The following is a 23,492-nucleotide window of genomic DNA, read 5'->3' as shown; positions in this document are numbered from 1 at the left end:
CTCATCCTACCGACACGCACCATGACGAAACCGTCTGCACCAAACCATCCCGAGCTGATGATGACAGCACGGCCGATGGGCCGCCGTTACTTTTCACAGACACTGCTATATCACCCGTCCATTTCTGTCTAGTCATCAGCCGCATCGTGAGCTGACTTCATTAACCAGCGTGGCCACTCACCAGTGGCCTTCGCCTTCTGAACGAACTCGCCGGAGAGCATGTGGCCCAGGATGTCGCCACACAGCCAGCGAGGAGAGAGCACCAGGATCTCCTGTTCACCACCTGACGGCTTCAGGTACACCACCTGTGAGAAAGAGGGGGGAGGTGTGACGTCATGAGATAAAGCGGAAGAGAGGGCGGAGGTGATGTCATTCGGTGAAGCACCCGGCTCCGGGGGGCGGGCTATTCCGGCCGCTCCAGGTATGTGTTTCATGAGTGCAACAGCCGGGTCATGGGGTAGAAATGACAACAGCGACACAGTTGTGCGGTGTAAACAGGTGGTAAGTCCGTTACATCCCGGATGGGGGTATAGTCACCCGTTCATATGAGCTGACATCAGAGCGACTGTTCACATCAGGATCTCAGTTCACCCGACCGCCAGGTAATACAATGCTTTATGACGCGGCCAGGCGTCAATAACACAAGCCCATTCCCGAGTTCTCAGAGTCGTTTGGATCCACTGCGTGTGTCTCACGTGACCTGTGACGTCACAGAGCGGGCCGTCGACCAAAACGGACCAGGATCTGCGGTTCCGCACGCCGCGAGCGCATCGAATGACAGCCGCGGCAGCTGATTCAAATTTCAACACCAGGATATGCCCCCGGGGCTCAGTTCTATGCCGGCGGCGGCGCGGTGCTGCAGAATTTCATACAGGCACGTAGCCGCCAACACGAATCATCGCGGCTGAAGTCCACTCAGGTGTGAGCCATTGCTACACCAGGATCTACTGCATATGTTCATTTGTGATGATCATTGATCGGTCCCATGTGCGCATCGCATCCTCTCTGTGACGGTACGTATCGGGAACGTGATAACAGATTACAGCGAACCCTTCACGCTCTGCCGCGACCACAATAAAGACTGTCATTTAGACAGAGGTTGGCTCTCCGGCTAATGGATCACTATGACGTCGGTTTTACTCCAAAGTGGAGTGGTTTAAGTTCGGCAGTCGGGTTAGACCCTCCCACCCCTCCCTCACTGGACTGGGGTTAGATTGGGCGGACCGCAGACCCCGCATTGACGTCAGTCGAGTTCTGTAACACAGCGGTGCTGTGCTGCAATGGAAGTAACCGGACCCGAACAACGGTACACTGTGTCTAGGAACACTCGTTGTCGGAACGTACTCGACAAACCGTTCTCACTCTATATCGAGATAGGTCTCCACTCATCCCCTGCAGTATCGCTAGTAAATACGGGGGATGCGTTTTTTTGCGGCGGCGGTGTTTGCGTTTTTTGCGGTGTTTGCGTTTTGCGGCGGACGGGCGTTTTTTGGCGGCGTTTTTTGCGTTTTTTTCTGCGGTTTTCGGCGGGCGGGCGATTGTTTCTTTTTTTGCGAAGTTTGCGTTGGCGTTTTGCGCGTTTCCCGGCGTTTGCGTTTTGCGGCGGGCGGGCGGTTTTTCACAATTAAAGTCCCAACCTTCGGATCCGCAGTGCTGTTCGACAAGCGCTGCCCGGGCCTATCGCTAGTAAATACGGCGAGCTATCCGCCGGCGATCGAACAATCGCAGCGCTATCAAAATGGCAAAGTAACGCGAAAGTCACTACAGACGCAACTGAAAGGGCTGAATCATTCAGAGACTAGCAGTGTGCATTGTAGATCATGACGCGCAGCTGGTTCGACTGGTTCGTGGAACTGGTGTGAATACTGGATGCTTTGGTCATCCACATCACGCCATGAGAGCCAAGCTGATTGGCTCTCGGCCGTCACGGAGCACACTGTGACGTCATATCGCGTCAGATCGCTCCTATGACGTCACCAGGAAGAGGAGCACATCCGGGCGGAAGAGCCACTCAGGCTCCGCCCGGGCCGTCTGTATACCCACGACCCCATGACGTCGACCCAAAGGGTTCGTCGTAGGGGAAGGTGGGGTAAGACGGACCAGCTAAGGTTTGAGGCCGCATATCTTGCTACACTGCTCTCGTAATTCATATTATTTATAGTCTTCGGAATGCTCAATCCTTCCTCTGTTGATATGTGTAAAGACTAAATTTCAAATTAAAGACATCTAGGTGGCATGGATGCTCTTAAAGAGGGACATGTCAAAAACTCAGACAAGAAAAAACGTGGGGTAAGACGGACCACCCAGCAGTGCCTGCTATCCGTTCATGTGTGTTACACTTCTGCTCTGTACTCTTGTAAGAAAAAGTAACCAGAATGGTAAAATAACAAAATGAGCCTTTATTCTTTACTCATGTGTGATGGAAGTGCAGCTAAAAGCTGGGAACATGTGTGTTGATTGTCGTTTGGCATGAATGCATGCTAACTGAGCACTTGCATGCATGGCTCACATGCAACAAAGACTCCTTCCTGAAAAATTAGCTTACTTAAACTTGTGTCAATGTTTTGGAAAAGAACTTTCCATATGCAGGGTACAATGGACCACCACAGGGTAAGATGGACCACAGTGGTCCGTCTTGCCCCAAATCTAAATTCTGTCATTATCATGACGTATATGTCAAATAGCCCAACATTGCAAAACCTTGCCTTTCCTAAAGTGTGACTATAACTAAGTTTATAACTTTGTTCTTCACAGTTAAGTGCAAAATAGAAACTAATCATGCAAGAAAGGCGCCGTAATTGAATCACCCGTAGACCTCTTATATTAGATCGGTTTGACGAAAAACAACATTTTTCTCAATAACTCAAAAGCTATGCATCCTAGCAGCATGAGCTCAAGGTGGCCATTGTTACGAAGGAAAACAAACATAGTGAGTGCATAAAGCAGTAGATACCAGCAGCGGTTCAGCCGGGAGGGCTGGTGGTCCGTCTTGCCCCGCTGGGCCGTCTTACCCCACCTTCCCCTCTCTCGACAGTAATGATCCGCGAGATATCAAAAGATCAAACGAAGCACAACACTTATATCATTGACGAGCCATAGAAAATGCTTATGTAGACATAAACCAACAAACACCTAACCAATAAAGTTTCATATCACCACATTCAGCACACGTAGCATCATCAGCAACTCTCTCTCTCTCTCTCTCTCTCTCTCTCTCTCTCTCTCTCTCTCTCTCTCTCTCTCTCTCTCTCCCTCTCTCTCTCTCTCTCCCTCCTCCCATCCCTCTCCTTCGTACCCCTTTCTCACCTCGCCCATGAGCTGCAGCTGCTGAACCACCTCCTGAACGTGCTCCTCGCCGACCAGCGGGTTCACCTGGGCCCGCACCATCTCCACCAGGTCGGGCCACGTCAGGATCGGAAAGTGCGGCTGCAGACGACGCCAGCCGCCCAGCTGGGCTACCACGGCCTCCAGGAACCCGGTCGACTTGGGCAGGCCCTGCGGCGACGGCGGAACGGAATGGTCACACACGGGGAAGGGGAAGAGATGAATGCCGGCAGTCTGACATCTTAGTTTGACGATTGCCACTTACTGGGGGAAGATGAAAGTGCCATAACTCGTGCAGGACTGGGTGGAGGGGGGGGGGGCTCCCTACAAAACACCTCTTTCGTATTTCAGGAATATTTTATAAACCGTCAAACGTATCGCCATGAACCGTTCAGTACTGTCGGTTGCATCAATTTGACACATTGTGTCCAAAATACAATTTCGTGGCTTTTATTCGTTGCCGCAAGAAAGGACCTCAGAGTAGCGCCATGTTCGGTCGATTTTGATGCAAAGCATGGTTCTACTGCTCGAAATCCGTTCAGAGCTCGGAAGATAAATATTTACACTTTCCGCGACTCGCAACAGTGACAAGAGCCACTTTTGTCGGTTTTCGACAGAAAGGAGGACGAACAACACTATTTCAGAAATAACATGGACGGAGACACTGGTGTTGCAGAAGTGAGAGACGACTGCGCTAAAGTGAGAAGTGTGAGAGTGACAGACACGACGACACACTGGCACACAGTGGCAGTGAGAAAGTGACAACAGTGACTAGCGACGACTGGACGGTGGACAGTGACAGGGATGACAGTGAAGGGACATTCAGCGGCAAGACGTGACATCTTCGTCAGCTGGCGATTGTGGCAGCTGGTCAACAACTCGGCGTAGACGAGCGCGAAGAGAACAACGGCCTGGACGGACCTTAAGGAAGGCAGGACATAGAGGAACTGAAACGTACCGCTGTGAAATAATCTGTATTTGAAAGAAGGTGGAATAGGAGACCGAGAGAGTTGGTGGCGTGGGCTCAAGGAGGAACCATGAGTGTGATTTAACTCATTTGAGTCATGTGCGGGAGTATTGCATCAGTTTTTTTTTCCAGGCAGGATCTCGCAGAGGAAAGCTGAAAATGCGCATATTATAATGAGCAGGTAGACTGCAATGAGGACGGCTGGGTACATAGAAATAACACAGTAGCTCCCGAAGGTAAGGCAGCTGGTGCCGCCTGCCAGCGGCACTCCGGCGGCGAGCGACACCTGGAAGAGCTTCCCCCGGTCACCGTCAGGTGGCGGGTCGGTAGCCGGCGGTAGGCGTGCAGTGCTGGCGTCACATGCGGGGCGGAGCGGCCGGCAGAAGCGCACAGCGCAGGCAGCAAGGCACGAAACTTTCCTTGAGGTAGGCATCGTCAGTAGTGAGCCGGCGATAGCCCTGGCGACTGGCGCCGGCGACCCGCCCGATACCAACAGTGCCCTGCAAGCGCAGCCGCCGCACGGTCGGTGAGTTAGTTCTGTCGCGCCGGGAGCGGAGCGGGACGGCAGCCGCGCGGAGAGGCGCCACGCGCCGCCCGGCTCAGAGACCTTCGCGAGAAACCCGCACAAGATCGGACCAAAGGTTGTTCGACTGGTAATTTCAGTTATACGCGCTAGTTCCCTCGCGGACGTGGCGCCTCCGCCGGCCCTCCGCCCCGTCCGAGTGTGCGTGTACGACAGGAAAGAGACACTAAGCCGTAGGGTTAGTCAGAAGCGCCACCGGCAGCGTCCAGCCAGTGCCACCGTACAGCTCTACCCACGCGGCACAGCTCTAATGAGGACGGTCTACGGGGCCCGCCCCATACGCCAAGCGCATCACAGCCGCTGCCAACGGGGCGAGACGAGAGTGGGCACAGACACGAGTCAGCACCAGTAGACTGACCTGGGTGACCTTGACTTTGGTCTCCGACAGGTAGCCCTTTAGGTGCTTCAGGGCGGGCGATGTCACGGAGGTCGCGTCCAGGACGAAGACGCTCTCGTGGAGGTCAAAGACGTGCTCAAATCGCTCCTGCACCTCCTTGAGAAGAACGTCCACCTGTGAGAGAAAAAAACATGGTTAGTTTTGAGCCAGGGGCCGGACAGCTGACGACGCCCGTCGTATGTACCAGGGAGAAATGTTCGCTTCCAGATTTTAGCGGCCATCTACAGCTAGAGCAAAAGTTATTCCGAGAAATCTTAGTGAAGAGTATCATTCACTTTTCAGATCTATAGGAAAAAGCTAACAAGACGAAATAAAGTTGTTCAAGGAAAAAACAAAGAAAGCCTGGAGACCGTAAATTATACTTGTGCATGGGCCAAGCAGATGGGATCGTCCAATTGGGTTCGGAATCTAGTTAGAGAGCGCCGGAGAGACTGTATGTACAAAGATAGGACGTAATCAGTTTAGTATCGACTGGCCCGAGGACGCCCCTAGCTGGGACAAACAGAAAACGATCTCATGATTTGTTTTGCATCCAGGCGGATGTTCACACAGAGCCTGAATACATCAAATTATTCCCTTCAGTCTGCTATGAAATTGTATTGTCCATAAAATGTTACGCACCTTTTTACGCTTTCCTTTGATAACAAATCGATTGGGAGCTTTGTCTCTGTGTTGAGGGTAACTGAATCGCACAATCCCCAGCCTCTGCCGACGGCTCTGTCCGAGGGTCAGTTCTCACCTCTGCAGATATGTACTCCCCATGTCCGTTCTTGTGACACTGACTGAGATCAGCATGTGTGGCGACCAGAGCCACCTTGGCCGGCTTGCTGGAGCGGCCGCAGTGACCTGGAACGGACACTGGGTCACCATTAGGTCGACTCATACAATGCTACAAAGATAGGTTCATTCGATTGAATACTGCATGCTTAGTTGAAAAAAGGTCCAGCATGAGAAGTCCATTAGTGCATTAGCCTCCGAGGAACGAAGAACATCTAAAAGAAACCCCTTGATATTCTTTTACATATGTTTGTGAGGATAAAAACAAACATATTTACATTTTCCATAGTAACGTGCGTCGAGGCTGGGACGATTATTTAGTTATTTCTATAAAGGGAGGTGGGCCATTTCTCGGCATCCCCATGGTAACTACTCACCCAGCGGCTCCTTGGGCGGTATGCGCGCCTGCAGGAAGCTGAGCCAGAACACCACCTGCTGGAGCTGCACATGCGGCGGGTCGTTGAGCCGGTACACCACCAGGTGGATGCAGTTAGTATTTCCGATGAAGTGGTCGTAGAAGATGTAGTAGCTGTCGTGGCCCGAGAAGTCCCAGACGGAGACGTCGCCCACTCCGCTCAGGGTTGACTGCGGACGCAAGGGTGGGGTCCTGGGGGTTAGACGATGGGTGGAGTCGCGGGGTTACAGTAAGAGAGGAGCCACGGAGTTAGTTGATAGCTGGAGTCACGGAGGGTAGGAGGGGTCACTGAAGGTTAGTCGATGGGTGGGGTCGCGGAGGGTTAGGTGATGAGTGGGGCCACGACTCCACCGAGCCCAGCCGCTGCTTCCACACATTGTCTGGGGAACAAAGGGAGGCGGTACCTTATCACAGCGGGACACGGCTGCCGTTCTATCCTTACATAGATGGATGGTGAGTTTTTGTACTGCACGGAGAAAGATGAATGCCGGGGGATTAGACCGCTGAAATATTACCCTGTCCAGGCCTTAGATGGGGACCGCTGGAGCAGCTGCGAATGAAGACCATTTGTTATCGAGGTTATAACCTGCGGTGAAATATAGGCAATTTAGACAGAAACGGGCGTTGTTCGCATCATGGGTGACCAAGTGAAATATAGCATTACCATGTATGAATGCGTAATTTTAAGCAGATATAACTCGAGCATGTTCAATCGCCAATTGCCAAGCAATAGTCATGTTTAGGTGAGCCTTTCAATGCAAAATGAGTGACCTCTGTTCAATATGCGCCCCTGCAATGTACTGCTACGACGCTCCAGGGCACTGGACAGGTCCAAGAGGTTAGGACTTCGGAGACTGGAGAGTCAAGTACGCTGAGAATAACGCCAAAGGGGATACTGCAACAACTTCAACTACATTCACATGACTCACGGTATCACCGAAACGGCGTCTCAACTGCCCCATCGGCTTTAAATAAATCACAGCAGTTCGCTAGCTACTTACCACTTTACCGGTATGTTAGTAATGAAATATACTCCTGTTAAGAAAAACAGGAAAGTAAAGCGGAAGCGACCTTACCTTGCCATGATGAACATCGACCGAATGTCGTGGCCAGGTTCAACAACTCACTCAAACCAAAACCAAACTATCCACCTGCATATTCTCTTATTCTTATTCTCTGAAACTGCGATGGGAGGGACCAGCTCGCTACAATGGCACCCCACACGGGCACTCCACGGGGATCAGAAGCGGCTCTGAACTGGCTCTGTGAACCTACCTGGGTGTGTCGAACCTCGCCCAGACAGCAGTCGCGGTACGGAGATGTCTGGGGGCGCCCGATCAGTGTTATGAAGGGCCCACACCGGACGGATGTGGAAAAGAGACTTGTGTGTGTTTCAGGACAGTGTCGATATACAGACAGATGGTGATATGTTCAGAAACAGAAAACGTTAGAAGACGATGAAACAAGACAAATTATGTAATACAATGTGTTTGGGTTGTTTTATTTACACGTGCGTGAAAAGTGCGCTGGTTGAAAATAAACACATAAATATGATACAGTGCAGTGATTAGGGGACGCTTATCATGCAATTATTCAGTGTTGGGATGTGATGACGTCATTATATCCTTGCGATGACGTCACTAGACTTACCCTGGTGACGTCAATGCCGCGCGTGTAGTTGTCGTATCCGGTGTCGAACGACAGGGAGCTGCTGTCCCGCGAACGGGTCGGCGTCAGCTCCATGTGGGACCGGCTCGACGAATGGGCTGCTGTAATGAGCGGCCGGCGGGGCGGGGAATTAGCTCACGAAATAGCGGAAGAAAAGAGATAAGACAACGACATCACAAACTTGACCATCGTGGCAACAACACATCCTAAACTGCCGCTAGAAAGATCTTTCCCGAGCGCGAGGTTGTCGGACCGGAGCCAGACCGGCGTAAGTTTACAAGACTCCCGCTAGATGTCACTAGTAGTGAGCTCCTGAATGTAGGCTGTGCCGCAGTACAGCACCTAGTTCCTGCGGGGACCGCGCGGGGAGTGAAAGAGGGAGAGAGGAAGACAGGGGGAGAGGAAGACAGGGGGAGAGGAAGACAGGGAGAGAGGAAGACAGGGAGAGAGGAAGACAGGGAGAGAGGAAGAGAGCGAGAGAGAGAGAGAGAGAGAGAGAGAGAGAGAGAGAGAGAGAGAGAGAGAGAGAGAGAGAGAGAGAGAGAGAGAGAGAGAGAGAGAGAGAGAGAGAGAGAGAGAGAGCACCTATCCGTGCTTCTATCCTCAGGATACTGAAATCCTTCTCCTCCAAGCCGCAACCCCCCTCCGGGCTGGACAGGCAGCTTTATCTCATGCGGGCTGCTCCCTTGGAGCGGCACCGCTGCTCCTGAGGGAGCACACCCCGTAGCCGGGTGCAGTGAGTGCCTTGGGGCTGGGTGGCCTGTCCTCTGGACGGGCTCAGCCCCGGCGACTCACTAGGGTGCCTGCCCAGACCAATGTCTCCCCCTAATTCCTATCATCCTTCCGGCTCTGCAATGGTCTTGTCGACCGAAAGGGCCTAACCCAACAAAACAAACAAAAACAAACAAAGAGAGAGAGAGAGAGAGAGAGAGAGAGAGAGAGAGAGAGAGAGAGAGAGAGAGAGAGAGAGAGAGAGAGAGAGAGAGAGAGAGAGAGAGAGAGAGAGAGAGAGAGAGAGAGAGAGAGAGAGAGAGAGAGAGAGAGAGAGAGAGAGAGGGAGGGAGGGAGGGAGGAAGAGAGAGAGAGAGAGAGATTTTGTTATGATCAAGCCATTCCGAGGGAAATAATTACGTCCATTATTGTGAATATAACACAAATACAGCTATGTAATGAGTCGGACCAATTACCATGAAACGAATGCGAAGGCATTTATGCCCCATGTTATGCGTCACTCACAGATGGTTTGTTCGGGTTTTCACCTTTACATCGGCACTCACATTTTTGGCTGCCGATGCTGCCAATGCTGCCACTCTTGCTGCGTTTGAAGAAGCTCGAGAAGTATCCAGTCTTCATTGACTCGACCAGCGTGGTCTTGCCGACGCCGGAATGGCCGAACAGCTTCAGTTTCACGCGAGAGATCGGGTTAGACGTGGGGATCAGCTGGTTGATGTACTCCTCCCGAAGATCCGCCTGAAGGAGGGATTAGTTTCGCGTTAGATACAGCCACTGGTGTGGATCGAATCACTTCTATCGCGGTGAGAATGGTGCAAACCAGCAATACCAAAAAAAGCTTGAACGTAGCACGGATCCAGCACGGTTCGTGGGAGGGTCGAGGACCGGTTGATAAAAGGGACGATCGGTATCTACTGGCTACACTAGGATTGAAGGAATTCTATGTCAACGCTGAAAAGTTCGCTATTTGGTAACTATAACTGAAATAATTTACCGATAAATTACATGAAAGCCATCACATCATTGAAAAATCTCGATCACCATGACACATCTATCAACACATGAGCAATCAGCTGCGTGGCCTGTCTATTTCCTGTCGTCCCTACATCCCCATCAAATCATCCTCTGCCAGAGCTGTCAGTACCAGCTCGTGGGCGTCATGTGCAGCTGTGCACCTCTCCCGTCCACGCGCGGGGCCAGTATCGCCGGAATAATAGGGTTCATCCTCATTCGCAGTCCATCACAGCCTGGCCGGCAGTAACCAGGATATTGGCACTCGGGCAGAGAGAGCGAGAGGGTCGGTCAGCGCAGTCACTGCGACGGGGGTGGCTGCCGGTATCGCGGAGTGTTGGAGACAGGAGAGGAGTGGCTGGGAAAAGGGAATGGAGGGCGGGTCTGTGTTAGATGCACGGCTGAGAATAAGAAATTATGCAGGCCTGAGCATGAGAAATATGAGGGTCGATATTTGCTATAATTACGTAGGGGGTAAAAAGGATGTGCGGGCCGGAGATTAGCCTCAGTTTTAATGAGAGGAAGGAGGATTGCGGTGCGCGCTCACGTTATTGAGACGCGACAGAAGGCAGCTGATGTCGTTGTGGCCGTGCTTGATGGCCGTAATCTCGGCCTTAATGCCGTCTCGATTCCGCTGGTCGATCGTGCAGCCCGCCAGACATAGAATCCTGAAACGGAATGCGGGTTTGACCAATAACGTTCCTGACACAGGATCCTGTAACGGAAAATACGGGATCAGAATCGCAGGTTCCGAAAATACGGACAAAACTTATGCGTCAATGACAAGGTCTCATGACAGTTATTCGCCATAAGATCCAAAAAAGTACAAAACCGGCTCAAGTCATGAAGAGAACTAAAAAGTTTATAACACAATTGTATCATGAAGACATTACGGGTCATTTAAAATTAAGAAACTGTATCAGACTAACAAGCCACTTAAATAGCAGTCTCTCACAAAAATAGTGTGTCTTTCTTACCGGACCACCTCGGTGTGCCCGTGTTTGGCCGCCAGGTGGATGGGATAGAGTCCCTCCTTGTTCATCACATCTACAGCGCAGCCGTACGCGCACAGAGTCTGCGCCAACGAGAGGAGACCAGCGGCGGCCGCCAGATGGATCGGAGTTTCACCCAGCTGGAACGAACGGAAGGCGAGAGAAGGGTTAGAGATGAGTGGTGAGCCCGATACGGTGCTGCAGACCGCTTGAGAGGGAATAGAATAGTATCAGCAGGAGTTCTCATTTGCCGGACATCGTAGTACCTACATGTAATTCATCTTCATTGAAATAACCACTAGTGAAGAATGAAGAAGTCGTGTGTTTGACACACGTGGCTTGACTTCTTTTGAATTACTCTGGCGTTCTAAATGGCACACATATCGCACCCGGCGGGCAATGTAAGTAATGTATCATTGTATAAGGACAGCCAGCATGGAACGCGGATGACCAGGAAGCTACTATGTATTTCAGACCCCATGAGACCCTGTTTTTCGGCGATAATTTCTTCAGTTTTTGTCTAATTGGTTTGAAATTTTGACATTAGACATTTCAGCTCAAGCGCCAATTTTCATCAATATGGTCTCTTAACAAAATGTTAATATTTAGAGCACTTGTCATAGGCTCGTAATGCTAATTAGATTTTGCACCCGGATAGAGGCTCGTTCGCTACCGCAGCGGATTGGATGGGAGCGCTGGCCAATCACGTTGCGCCGGGCCCAACTAAACTCCGCCCACTGGCCGTGACCGCGCTGGGTCTATGCCGGCTCAGTCGGCGGCAGCACCGCGGAGAGGTCGCACGGGGCCGCGCACTGGAAACATACATGGAATCGACAGGAAGTGTCTGAGCGAAAGGCTGCTCTTCGTCTCGGGGAGTTGGTAACCGCTTCTCTGTTTTTGATATATCAACACCGATCCAGCTCAGAATATGAAGAATAATCATAATGAGGATATTAACCTCCCCAGAACCAACTTTAGATAGAAAGCTGAGATATGCACTATCTGAATATCTGAATGAATGTACATTCTGGCGCCTATCTCATGGTCAGGTCGTGCCATTATTATGTCACCTATGACAATATGGGAGGCCTCTGCACTACTCGAAAATATCGATATTGGTTGGCTGCGTCAATCGCTGTTTCTGAAGACGCTTTTATACCATACCTATGCAGAAAACAACAGAGCAGGATGATGAGTCGCGAGCACTTCCGATTGCCTAAGACATCGCTCAACGAGCTGTGTTCGTAATTCGGAAAGCGTTGAGAAAGGAGCAGCAATGTGATGTGCGATTTATTGCGTGGTAGAAATGTGACAGAATATGGGAAACAAGCGCAAACGCTAGTAAAGAAATCGCGTCTTTTTGTGAACCTAAAGTAACTTTTCAAGCTCTCCAATAGTGAGGCAGTAGGTTACTTACTTACAGGTATTTTAATTATTTGCAGTTCAACACGACAGCCTAGGGTCAAGTCAGTTCGGTGACCTCAATCTAGCCAATTATAAAAAGGGTTAGTTCCGAAGGTGTTCATGTTGCACCGCAATCGCATGAATCCATCTCAAGCGTACGCATAAGCATAATATATCTCATATTGCAACCACACTTCTTAAATGCTACGGTGTAAATGTTTATTATGTCTTGCAAATTTGACGTAGGCTGACCGACTTCTTGCATCAGTTCAGTCAATTGACATCAACGGCTTTTTTAATGACGTTCAATCAAGCAAAAATGCATTCACTAGCCCTGAACTTAGTATTAAAGTAGGTATATCTTTATTGATTGACATGGTGTAGGCTAATTTGCGATAAATACAATAATGAAGGCTAGTGCGCTAATTACGAGCGCTAGTTTCTGCTGTATCGTTAGCACTGCAACGGTAACCGCAAGGCAGCCACGTCCAATGCGAGCCGCCCCGGTCCGGCATACGGCCTTGGGTCCGGCAGCTACTGCCCCGTCGGCTCCACGCATCCGACTGACCGGCCAAGGTCACCGCTCCGTTCGCCGGGAGGGCGGAGCTTAATGGTCACGTGCCTGTGACGTCACGCCTACGTACGGATAGCCTCTACTCGACTGACGAATTTACGGAGCTGATTTTAACATTACGAGGCAACGACAAGTACCCTAACAATTGATATTTTGTTAAAAGACCATATTAGCGAAAATTGGCGCTTGAGCTGAAATGTGCTTTGCGAAAATTTGAAGCCAATTGGATAAATATTAAATAAATTATCGCCGAAAAACAGGGTCTCATGGGGTCTGAAATGCATAGTAGGTGTCAGCTGAGTAATGCTGAATGCAATATCAAGGATCTAGCCAGTTAAAGATAGGCCCCATGTAATAGTCCATTAGAGTAAGTGGAAACATTTGGATGCCAGCAGGACCTGCAAAAGTTCTCGATTACCATGGAGCCCACTCTGTTCCGCGTCTTGACTTTAATGCGATTCCCACATGAGATGGCACTGCTGAAATATTCCTCTCCAAGACGGAGCGGTGGGAGCGACGGCGTCGAGAGACAGCGGTGTTCCGGGTTTCGACGCTAAACTGAGCGACACGAGGCCGTCAAGTTTCGGCAAACTATATGTGACACACTGTCCTCGGCGACAGGCGAGGTGGACGACGGTTTCAGCTCACGGAGACACGCGACGTGCTCACGAGACAAATGCCAACATTCAAATACCTGTCGGCATTTGTATGACTTTCAGGTTCTATTTCAAAGAAGGAATGCAATTATACTATAATAGAAAGTGATGTTCCATGGTTATTGGCTAACTTTGCTTAGCCTCCTGGCAGGAATAGCGTGCTTTGCACGCTATTCCTTTGTTTGAAAGGCCTACTTACGTCTTTATGGCTATCTTTATACCGAACTAAATGATTAATTGAAACCATTGAAAAGCTGCTGAAACCGAAGTAATGCGCATACCTTAGGTGCCATCTCTTGAGCTTATTAACTACCGCAACATTTCTGGCCAAAGCAGCCTTATGCAACCTAAGCTAATGAGGGAGAAAGCTCTCCCATGCCCGACTAGTCAATTCCATGGATTCCACTCGGAAAAAAAGACTGTATCCAGGGGCACGTATACGGAGCAGACCAGTCAACCATCGTGGTTCCAATTAGCCGCCATTATCACGGTGATCCTGCGCAGCTGGTGGTTCCAGGAGCCGGCGAGCGACCGCCGACCGCACACAACCCGGATATAATCAGGGGTCGGTGCGCCGTGCGGTCGGCTCAAAATACACTACTGCTGCCCGGCCGCTAACGGAAACTATGTGTCGTCGGATCCCTGCAGCACAGTGACTGTGGCAGGACCACTGATCCCGTTCAGGACTGTAATAAAGTCGTCCACGGAGCCCCTGCGACGGCCCAGTCATATGACAGCATTACACAGCTCTGTCGAACAATTCAGCGCCGGCGCCGGCAGCCAGATATACTTAATCGGCCATTTTTCCATGACATACGTTTCCAATTTCCTCGGCAGTATGACCCGCATGAGCGGAGGCCGCCACATGGTGTCACAGCTGCGGGTCATGTCACTGATAGCCCGACCCTCCCTCAATCTGACGGCTCAGCTCAGACAGTCCCGACCCCTTCCCCTCCACGGCAAGCCAATATCCGACAGTGCAGCACCTCTCACCCTTCAGGGCAGCCCGTCCGCATCAGACAGTCTTCTCCCTCCCCACCCGACGGCCTATCTCAGACAGTCCCGCACCCCCTCAGTGGCCAGTCTCAGACAGTTCTGCCCCAGTTGTGTCTCAGTCTCCCCACTACTCACGTGGTCAGCCAGGTCGCAGTCGGCGCCTGCCTGTAGCAGCAGGTGGGCTACATGCACGTGGCGCCGGTGGAGCGCCAGGTGCAGTGCCGTCGCACCGCGCCGGTCAGGGATGTCCAGTGTAGCGCCGGCGTCCAGAAGACAACGCACTGCCTCCAGGTGGCCCCGAGCAGCCGCACAGTGCAGCGGCGTCTCGTGCTCCTGATCGGGTCAGAGGTTATGTTGAGTCAGAGGGGAGTAACATCACAGGTCAGAGTAAAGTCACAGAGGCGGTAGCTAGGCAACAGAGGTCAGAGTAAGGTCACAGGGGTCATAGGTATGTGGGTCAGTCATAGGCGTAGGAACAGGGGGGGCCAGGTGGGCAAGTGCCCACCCACTTTTCGAGGTGGGGGGGCCAACCATGTGTTTTGGCCCACCCACTTTTTACTCGAGGCCCCTCGTCTCGATTTGAGAGGACGTCGTCACCTTCCAGAATAAACAAACTCGGTAAAAATAATTTCCACGAATCCCCACGCACGGACTCCAAGGGGCCGTGATGGATCCAAGGAGGCCCTCTGTTCATACTTGTCAGTCGAAGCCCCTGAGACTGATGGCCTGAGAGGCGCTAGTGGATCTGAGGAGGCCCCAATTTCCACACTGGTCTGGGGAGGCCCCTGACACTGGCGGTCTGGGAGGCCCCTCTATCACCACTTGTCAGAGGTCTGAGACTGGTGGTCTGGGAGGCCCCTCCATCCACACTAGTCAGAATAAATTTAGGCCCCTGACACTGGCGGTCTAGCCGAGGCCCCCTACCCTCACTAGTCAGAGGAGGTCCCTCTATCCTCAATAGTCATAAGAGGCCCCTGAGACTGATGGTCTGGGAGGCCTATCCATCTACACAGTAGTCAGAGGAGGCCCCTGAGACTGATGACCTGAGAGGCCCTTATAATCACACCAGGCAGAAGAGGCCCATGATACTGATGGACTGAGAGGCCCTTCTATTTATACTGGCCACAGGAGACCCCCAAAACTTTCGGTCTGGGAGGTCCCTCAATCCGGCACCAGTCAGAAGAGTCCCCTGAGACTGATGGCCTGGGAAGCCCTTATATTCACACTAGGCAGAAGAGGCCCCTGAGACTGATGGTATGAGAGGCCCTCATATTCACACCAGTCAGAAGAGGCCCCCGAGGCTGATGGCTGTGAGGCCCTTCTGTTCATATAACTGGCCACTGGAGGCCTCTGAAACCGGTGGTCTGGGAGGGCCCTCTATCCACACTAGTCAGAAGAGGCCCCTGAGACCGATGGTCTGAGAGGCTCTTATATTCATACTGGCCACAAGAGGCCCCTGAGACTGATAGTCAGAGAGGTCCACTCCTAATGAATCTGAGGGGGCCCTCTATCCACATTTACACTTTTCTAGGGAGGCCCCCGAGACTGATTGTCTGAGAGGCCCTTTTATATATACTGTCCACAGGAGCCCCCTGAGATTAATGGTCTGAGAGGCTCTTCTATTTATTTTATACTAACCAGAGGAGGCCCCTAGGATTGATGGTCTAACAGGCCCTTCTATTTATACTAGCCAGAGGAGGCCCATGAGACTGATGGTCTGAGAGGCCCTTCTATTCAAACTAGGCAGATGAGGCCCCTGAGAATGATAGTCCGAAGAGCCATGCGGCGGCAACTGACCGTGGCCATATTTCGGCTCGGTAGGGCCCCACAGAGCTCATGAGAGCACCTCAAGGGCTCCTAAGTAGACACGCTTATCCCCACGTGCCACGCCGGCTTCTGAAGGCTCCTTGTAGGCATCTAAGGGCCCTTTCCGGCCTTTAACCCTCGCCGGCACAGGCCATTTTGCGTCCTTCGACGGCACAAGGGGGGGGGGGTTGGTACGACCCCCCTCGCGTTTGGCCCCTGATCGAGCTAGAGCTTCGCGGAAAAAACGAGCGTGTTGCCCGTCACGAGACGAAGCCGATGATACCCAATTTTAAGGTCCTAGGTCATCGGGTGACCTTCCAGGTCAGGTCAATGACCCGAAAACCGGAAAAATCGGGACCTGTTAGAAAGTCGTAAATTGAGGCTGCTATGTGGTTTTCCGGGGTGCTGATCACGAATATCGTGTTAGTTTTGATCAGAGATGATGTCTTTAAGCATTTAGACCAGGTCGGGTCAGGTCAGGTCAGGTCAACCGGTAGGGGTTGTGACGGGTATTCGTAATACGTGTCAACCGCCTCTGACAGCTTCGTAACATGTTACGAAGGCACCAAAACTACTTCGTAAATGTTCAAATGGTTGCAAAATTCGAATTCAGCTCCAAAAACTAGCCTAGAAACATGTAAAACTCGAAAAAGTGAACCGAGGTCACCCGAGGTCACCAAAGGTCAATGACCTGACCTGACCTTCAGGTGACCTTGAAACCCACCCTAATGTATGGGAGTGGCATCAAATCACATGTTTGAACGTTTGAAACCACAAAAAGCTTGCAAACGCGCGGCTAATGTTAGCCGACATACGCCGAATCGCGATTCCGGCCAAACATGGTCTCGGAAAAGAGGTCACAGGTCAAAGGTCATTGGGGTCAGGGTCATGAAATTTTCAGGGTAGGTGTAAAATTGATCAATGCGAGGGTAATGAAAGTTTCCTCGCGATCGGCCGCTTTTTACGCGAGTTTTTCGCGAAAAACCTTAGGGGGGTTGCATCACCCCCCCCCCTGTGCCGGCGAGGGCTAACGGCTCCACTCGCCTGTGATGGCTCCACACCAGTGTTTATGAGCGCCACACAGCGGCGCCTTTGAGGGTCATACTAGTGTCTCTTAGGGCCCTATATCGGTGGCTCTGGGGGCCCCACACCGGCGCCTCTGTGGGCCACCACACCTGTGCATCTCAAGGCTCTATAGGTACATCTGAAGGACCCACACCGACACCTCTGAGGGCCCCAGACCAGTATCTCGGAGCTCGGAAGGCCCCACACCGGTGACTCTGAGGACTCACCGGCTCCTGAGAGCACCATGTTGATGTCTAACGGCTCCACAAGGCCACTGAAGGCACCACACAAGCTCTCACTGAGCTCTTATGTCCATGTACCGGCCTCTGAGGGATTTAAGCCAGCGCATTCATAGCTCCACACCAGCAATTGTAAGGGCTTCACACTGAAGTATCTGAGGGTTCCACACCGGTGTCTCTAAGGGCCACATACCGGCACCTCTGAGGGCCCATACCGGCATCTCTGAGGGCCCCATACCGGCGTCTCCGAGGGTCCACATCTGGCGGGCACCCATCAGCGACTGAAGGTCCCACACTGTCGACTCCGAGAGCCCCATCTGCGTCTGCGAGCAACATGCCGTCTCTAAGAACCACAGCGGCTCCTCCGTACGAAAGATGGGCGTCTCCATGCCAAAGGGGAGCGGTTCTGAGACAGTAGGGCACCTACGTGCAATAGAGGGGTGCCTATGAAGCCCATAGGGGCGCCTCAATGCGAAAGAGGTGCGCCTCTGAGGCCTACATATATGGGCGTCCACATGCAATAGAGGTCTGCAAATTGCAATTGATCAATGCCATGGGGGTGCTTTCATAAGAAACAGGGGCGCCGGCATGGCAAAGAGAGGTGCCTTCAAGTGTCCATAAAAGAGAGACGCCTATGATAAGCGCACATTGTATGCGACAATGGGGCGACTGTGGGACATATAGGAATGTCTCTGATGACTATGCATAGGGCGCTTATATGCCAAAGAGGGCGCCTATGAAGCTAATGGGGGCACCTGGGAAACGAGGAAGACATTTGTGTAAGGGTTTTCAGGGGTCATGCGCCGTTTGCGGCAAATACATTCTAAAAAAAAATCGGAGGGGAACAAGTTTTAAAAATGGTGCGGACTTTCTGCACTATTCGCTTAAGCGGTTACGCCCCTGGGTACATCTGCCCAATCTCAGAAGCTAGATTTGGAGGTCATACTTGAAAGCAGCCAGCAGGACGAGGCAAAAGTTGGAGGCCCCTGAAAATAGGAGGCCCCCTGGAAAAGGAGGCCCCTTGACAGGGTGGCCCACCCACTTTTCATGACGTTCCTACGCCCGTGGGTCAGATGTCTGAGTAAAGCCACAAATCAAAGTAGCGCCACTAAGCTCAAAGTTAAGTCCATGGGTCACGTTTACGTCAGAGGTTGCAATTGACAGGGGGAATGTGAAATTAGCAAAACCAAGAACGCAAACATGAGTAAGGTCGTCACAAGTCGCAATTACCGCGTTCCGTTAGCAAAGCTGGCGCATACTCATCTCGCCCGGTTGGAGATGACATTTAAACTGTAAGTTCTGAGTAAGCCTTTATTGCCGGTAAAAGCCTAAAGTGAATGACAAATGCGGCGAGTACATTTATCTAGTCGAGCCTATAATTTCAGCCTTAGGTCGGTAGCGTTTCTTCAGCTTCCATTTAGCCTGACTCCGAAACATGCCAGCCCTTTCTACCGTCACTCGCATGATTTTGTACCGTCTGTTGCTAACTGCGGAAGTATACATACCTACTCTCAGACCACATGACTACATGCTCGTATGCCTTTAGATCATATAAGCAAACACGAGCGGCGTTAACGATGACAAATTACACTATGCAACAGTCATTTTGTTCCTGAGTAACGACCGATTTTTTTTGGACTCATTGGGTCTCATTATAACCGAAATGGGCATTTGTTTTGAGCTGAAAATGTTTTTCCGGTTTTCAGAGACGATTTTCGATTTTTGGCCCCGAAATTCGGTTTTTGGCCCACTGTGTCCGGTGTAATTGAGTAATCGACTCGCGGTAACTTTCATCGCCCTTCCTATGCCACAAGCTTTCGAATGATATCCGGTTTTGCATATTTGCGTGTAAAAATAACGTCATAAATCTATGTTAAAGTAAGAAAATATTGAAATTTTGTAAAAATTTGACATTTTTTTCGATTTCATTTCAAAATAGAGAAAAAACTAAAGGCCCTATCCAAATTCTAAGCCCAGTTCCTTGAAGAGCATTCAATTTCCGTTCGGAAGGTACTATTTTAGTGCATTTTATCGGTTTACTGTGGCGTCCAGATTGAGTCACTTGAAAAACGGGCCCCCAGCCATTTCCATGACAATATGTGTTCAGTGCATGAAGAATCATTCTAACAAATGGAGGTACAGATCAAGATTCTGAGCGACAGGACTGCTCAAAAGTAAGTTCCTGCGTGTGACCCGAGGTCACAAGGGGTCAACAACATGACCTCAGTTGACCCCTCGTTGATCCTATGGCGTTAACATACGTTATCAGGTTAATGCTATGTGATATGACTTAGGATATGTGTTTAGGTTAACTCAATCTGGACGCCACAGGAATCCGATAAAATGCACTAAAAAGGTACCTTCCGAACGGAAATTGAATGCTCTTCAAGGAACTGGGCTCAGAATTTGGATAGGGCCTTAAGTTTTTCCTCTATTATGAAATGAAATCGAAAAAAATGTCAAATTTTTACCAAATTTCAACATTTTCTTACTTTAACATAGATTTATGACGTTATTTTTGCACGCAAATATGCAAAAACAGATATCATTCGAAAGCTTGTGGCATAGGAAAGGCGATGAAAGTTACCGCGAGTCGATTACTTAATTACATCGGACACGCGGTGGGTCAAAAACCGAATTTCGGGGCCAAAAATCGAAAATCGTCTCTGAAAACCGGAAAAGCATTTTCAGATCAAAACAAATGCCCATTTCGGTTATAATAGGACCCAATGAATAGGAAAAATTCGGTCGCTTTCCAGGAACAGAAAATGTTTCATTTTTTGTTGCATAGTGTTATGCACCTTTCACAGCACAGAAACTGCCTTTATGTATTCTAAAGATTTGAGCTTTTCCACATTTTTATCTCCAGATGTTGCCGAAGCGTCATTATTCTTTTCCTCAGGTTAATAGATCTATAAAAAGTTAATTGTTTTCAAAACGGGCTTCTCTGAGGAAAACTAAATATTATAACCAGTAAAACGCCTTTTGGGCGAAGAACGAGCGAGCGAGATAGTGAGCCCTGCACGTGCAGAAGGGCGAGAGGGCACTTCCAACGGGCTTGTGCAAAGCACCCTTCTAACCGGTCGCTAGCGGTGTACCAAATTTGAACGCAATCGGCCCAGCCGTTCCTGAGATCTGGAAGCGGGATTCTGCACGTGCGCACGTGCAAACGGGATCCAAAATGACTTTTGCACGGCACCCTACTAACCGGTCCCCAACCGTGTACCAAATTTGAGCGCAATCGGCCCAGCCGTTCTCGAGATCTGGAAACGCCCCCTGCACGTGCGCACGTGCAGTAGCACCCTAACCGCAACACATGGGAATGCATTGCCAGGTGGGTGCCTACCAGTATGCCAAGTTTCAGCGAAATCGCCCCAGTAATTACCGAGTTACTGAAATGGGAACAAATTTGGCACCTCTTATTGTTGTATTTTGCACGTGCAGTGGGGGTCACTCACATAGATGAAGAGTATCCGACCTTTGGTAGAAGGGATGCAGCTACCCTATAAAAATGACCGCAAGACAATCGCTCAAGCCGCTGCTGAGATACGGGCCTCTCAAAATCATTACTTTTGCAAAACTGCTTGAACACCCTTGACTCTTCACGTGGCACGTGCCACGGCGGTCACTGAGATGTATCAAAAGTAGTCAATTACGGGTTAGAAGGGATGGGGCTACCCAGCAAAAAAGACCGCAGGCCATTCGGTCCAGCGGTTGCTGAGATATAAGCCTCTCAAAAGCGTTACAGGCCGGGCCGGGCCGGGCCGCTCATACTGAGATTTTTCCGTTATATTGAAACGACTTCGCTTCGCTCGCTGCGCTCGCTCGCTCGTAACCAAATATTTCGGCTTTATTGATCAGCCTAAACCAGTGAACAAGGCTGATCAATAAAGCCGAAATATTTGGTTATAATATTTAGTTTTCCTCAGCGAAGCCCGTTTTGAAAACAATTAACTTTTTATAAATTGTTATCTCATCAAGTGTGACTTGAGCTGTCCATTGTCAAATTCATCTCCGCAGCTAGACAATGCAGTTGCTTTAACCCTCGCCCATGTAGGGGGGGGGGGTTGGTGCACCCCCCTGAGGTTTTTCTTAGCTACACGCCGAACCGTTTCAGATAGCCTGCTCAAATTTTCAGTACCCTATGAGGCATCCTTTGCGCAACTTTTGGTATTTTTTTGTCAAGGTCATGTCAGGTCACGGAGTTATGACGTCATAAAGGGAACAACCTCCGGCCAGATTTACGCTAAATTGGAGATTGCTTCACATTGGTATAAATGCCGACTGACCTGACACACTGATGGATTGTTTTAGAATCATAACTGGCTGAATTGACATTGGCACAATGTCCGTTGACCTTTTCAAGGTTACTTAAGGTCAAGGTCAGGTCAGTGACCTCAGTTGACCTGTAATGACTTCTTGCACTTGTATGCCTTTTCGGGGTATTTTGATGCCCTGAATTCGAATTTGCTATCCATTTCAGGCATCGTCGGTTGTTTCTTGTAGTTCATTTTGGGTCAGGGTCAGGTCAGTGACGTCACACGCCTGACGTGACCCAATGCACAAATGACCTTGCAGACTTCCGATGCTCCCAACGCATCATTTTTAGAGTTATGACATCGAAATACACACCAAACGATAGAGAATTGATCAAGGATCACGATAGTGAAGATTTTAAGTCGATATCTCTTACCGTGTTGCCGCAATCGGCGCGGAAATATGAAAAAGTTAGATTTTCCGAAAATTTGACCTTTGACCGGTCATAAGTAGGTCAAATGTTGACCTAGGACCAAAAAATATACCACCAATCGCGAGATCTCGTTGAGAGCAATCCGTTGGCCTTTTCCGCTAAGCTCTACGACGCTCCGTTTTCAAACGCCAGGGGGGGTCGCACCAACCCCCCTCCCCCTGCATGGGCGAAGGTGGCAAAACACCGTTTACGGGCGAGGGTTAAAGGGACCCTCACACCTTCAAAAAAGTTAATGAATTGGCATGAAAGTGATGTCGCTCGGTTCAGAAAGAGCAAAAACGAATATCTACCAAATTTCATCGGAAAATATTCACCGGTTTTCAAGATATTAGACTTCTACTTTTGTTTACTTTTTGGGATCTCCGCTGTTCCTAGCAACTTTATTTGAAAGTGCGGCATTTGTTGCGCGCAAAGCAGCATATACCACCGCGTGCTACAAAACGTTTTAGTCAAACATTTAAAAATCGTTAGATATCTGCGCTGACGTCACACATTCAGAGGGGTATTCCTATGCATTAGCCCCTCTGAATCAAAATGCTGCAATTTTGAAATTCAATATTTCCGATTTAAGGCATTTCTCGATGTTGTGAGTGCCGAAACCGGTAATTGTGAGCCAGGGACCCCATTTTGGCTATCTCAACTCAAATCTAATGTTAAGGTGGGAGGGTCCCTTTAACTCGAATAGTTTGTTTGATTGAGTTCGATTCGTTGCCGACTGCCGAGTCCAAAGCAGGTACTTGTATTTCCTTGAGTGCTTCCTGTTTCATAAGTGCTAGGGTAAGGACGATTACAATTTACAAGCACGTCCGTTCGCTCTAATCACTCTGAAAAAGTCGATGCCGATTAACATTTCCGCAAACGCCAACCAAATGTCAGCCTATAAATTAAAGTTAGCTTGTTCACACTGCAATAGCCTGGCATCAGTGGCACTCTAAACTCCAAAGCACCGTTCGGCACGGTTCAAAACGCTGATTTAATGCGACTTGATTTCACTCCTCGGTCAGAAATCGCCCACTTTTCGTGCTGAAAGTGTCCCTCCTATTGACAACATTATCCGGTTAAAGTGCACCAGAGCCACTCGGTATTCGGTGTGAGCAGAGCTGCGTTCCATTGGGAGACGTTGGCGTGCTCAAAAC

The 23,492-nt window shown here is 50.2% G+C and overlaps 1 protein-coding gene across 8 annotated transcripts in view; it reads right to left on the bottom strand.

The window, feature by feature from the left end:
* Nucleotides 1-23,492, bottom strand: part of LOC122377922 (death-associated protein kinase dapk-1-like) — a 164,856-nt gene that overhangs the window by 17,629 nt on the left and 123,735 nt on the right. For 2 of the 8 annotated variants that reach the window (XM_043358522.1, XM_043358526.1), the window contains 11 exons: nucleotides 14,632-14,829; nucleotides 10,852-11,006; nucleotides 10,422-10,542; nucleotides 9,409-9,601; nucleotides 8,114-8,232; nucleotides 7,739-7,786; nucleotides 6,426-6,633; nucleotides 6,011-6,117; nucleotides 5,233-5,385; nucleotides 3,307-3,495; nucleotides 182-305 (listed from right to left, as the gene is read on the bottom strand). In XM_043358522.1, the coding sequence (XP_043214457.1) occupies nucleotides 182-305; nucleotides 3,307-3,495; nucleotides 5,233-5,385; nucleotides 6,011-6,117; nucleotides 6,426-6,633; nucleotides 7,739-7,786; nucleotides 8,114-8,232; nucleotides 9,409-9,601; nucleotides 10,422-10,542; nucleotides 10,852-11,006; nucleotides 14,632-14,829 (1,615 nt within the window). The remainder of the gene's footprint in view (nucleotides 1-181; nucleotides 306-3,306; nucleotides 3,496-5,232; nucleotides 5,386-6,010; nucleotides 6,118-6,425; nucleotides 6,634-7,738; nucleotides 7,787-8,113; nucleotides 8,233-9,408; nucleotides 9,602-10,421; nucleotides 10,543-10,851; nucleotides 11,007-14,631; nucleotides 14,830-23,492) is intronic. The other 6 variants (XM_043358523.1, XM_043358528.1, XM_043358524.1 and 3 more) reach the window with 3 other exon arrangements.

The sequence above is a fragment of the Amphibalanus amphitrite genome, unplaced genomic scaffold, assembly GCF_019059575.1.
Source record: "Amphibalanus amphitrite isolate SeventyFive unplaced genomic scaffold, NRLGWU_Aamphi_draft 000052F_arrow, whole genome shotgun sequence".
Classification (NCBI taxonomy): domain Eukaryota; kingdom Metazoa; phylum Arthropoda; class Thecostraca; order Balanomorpha; family Balanidae; genus Amphibalanus; species Amphibalanus amphitrite.
Note: the sequence above shows the minus strand (reverse complement) of the source record. Positions and strands in the feature narration are given on the sequence as shown.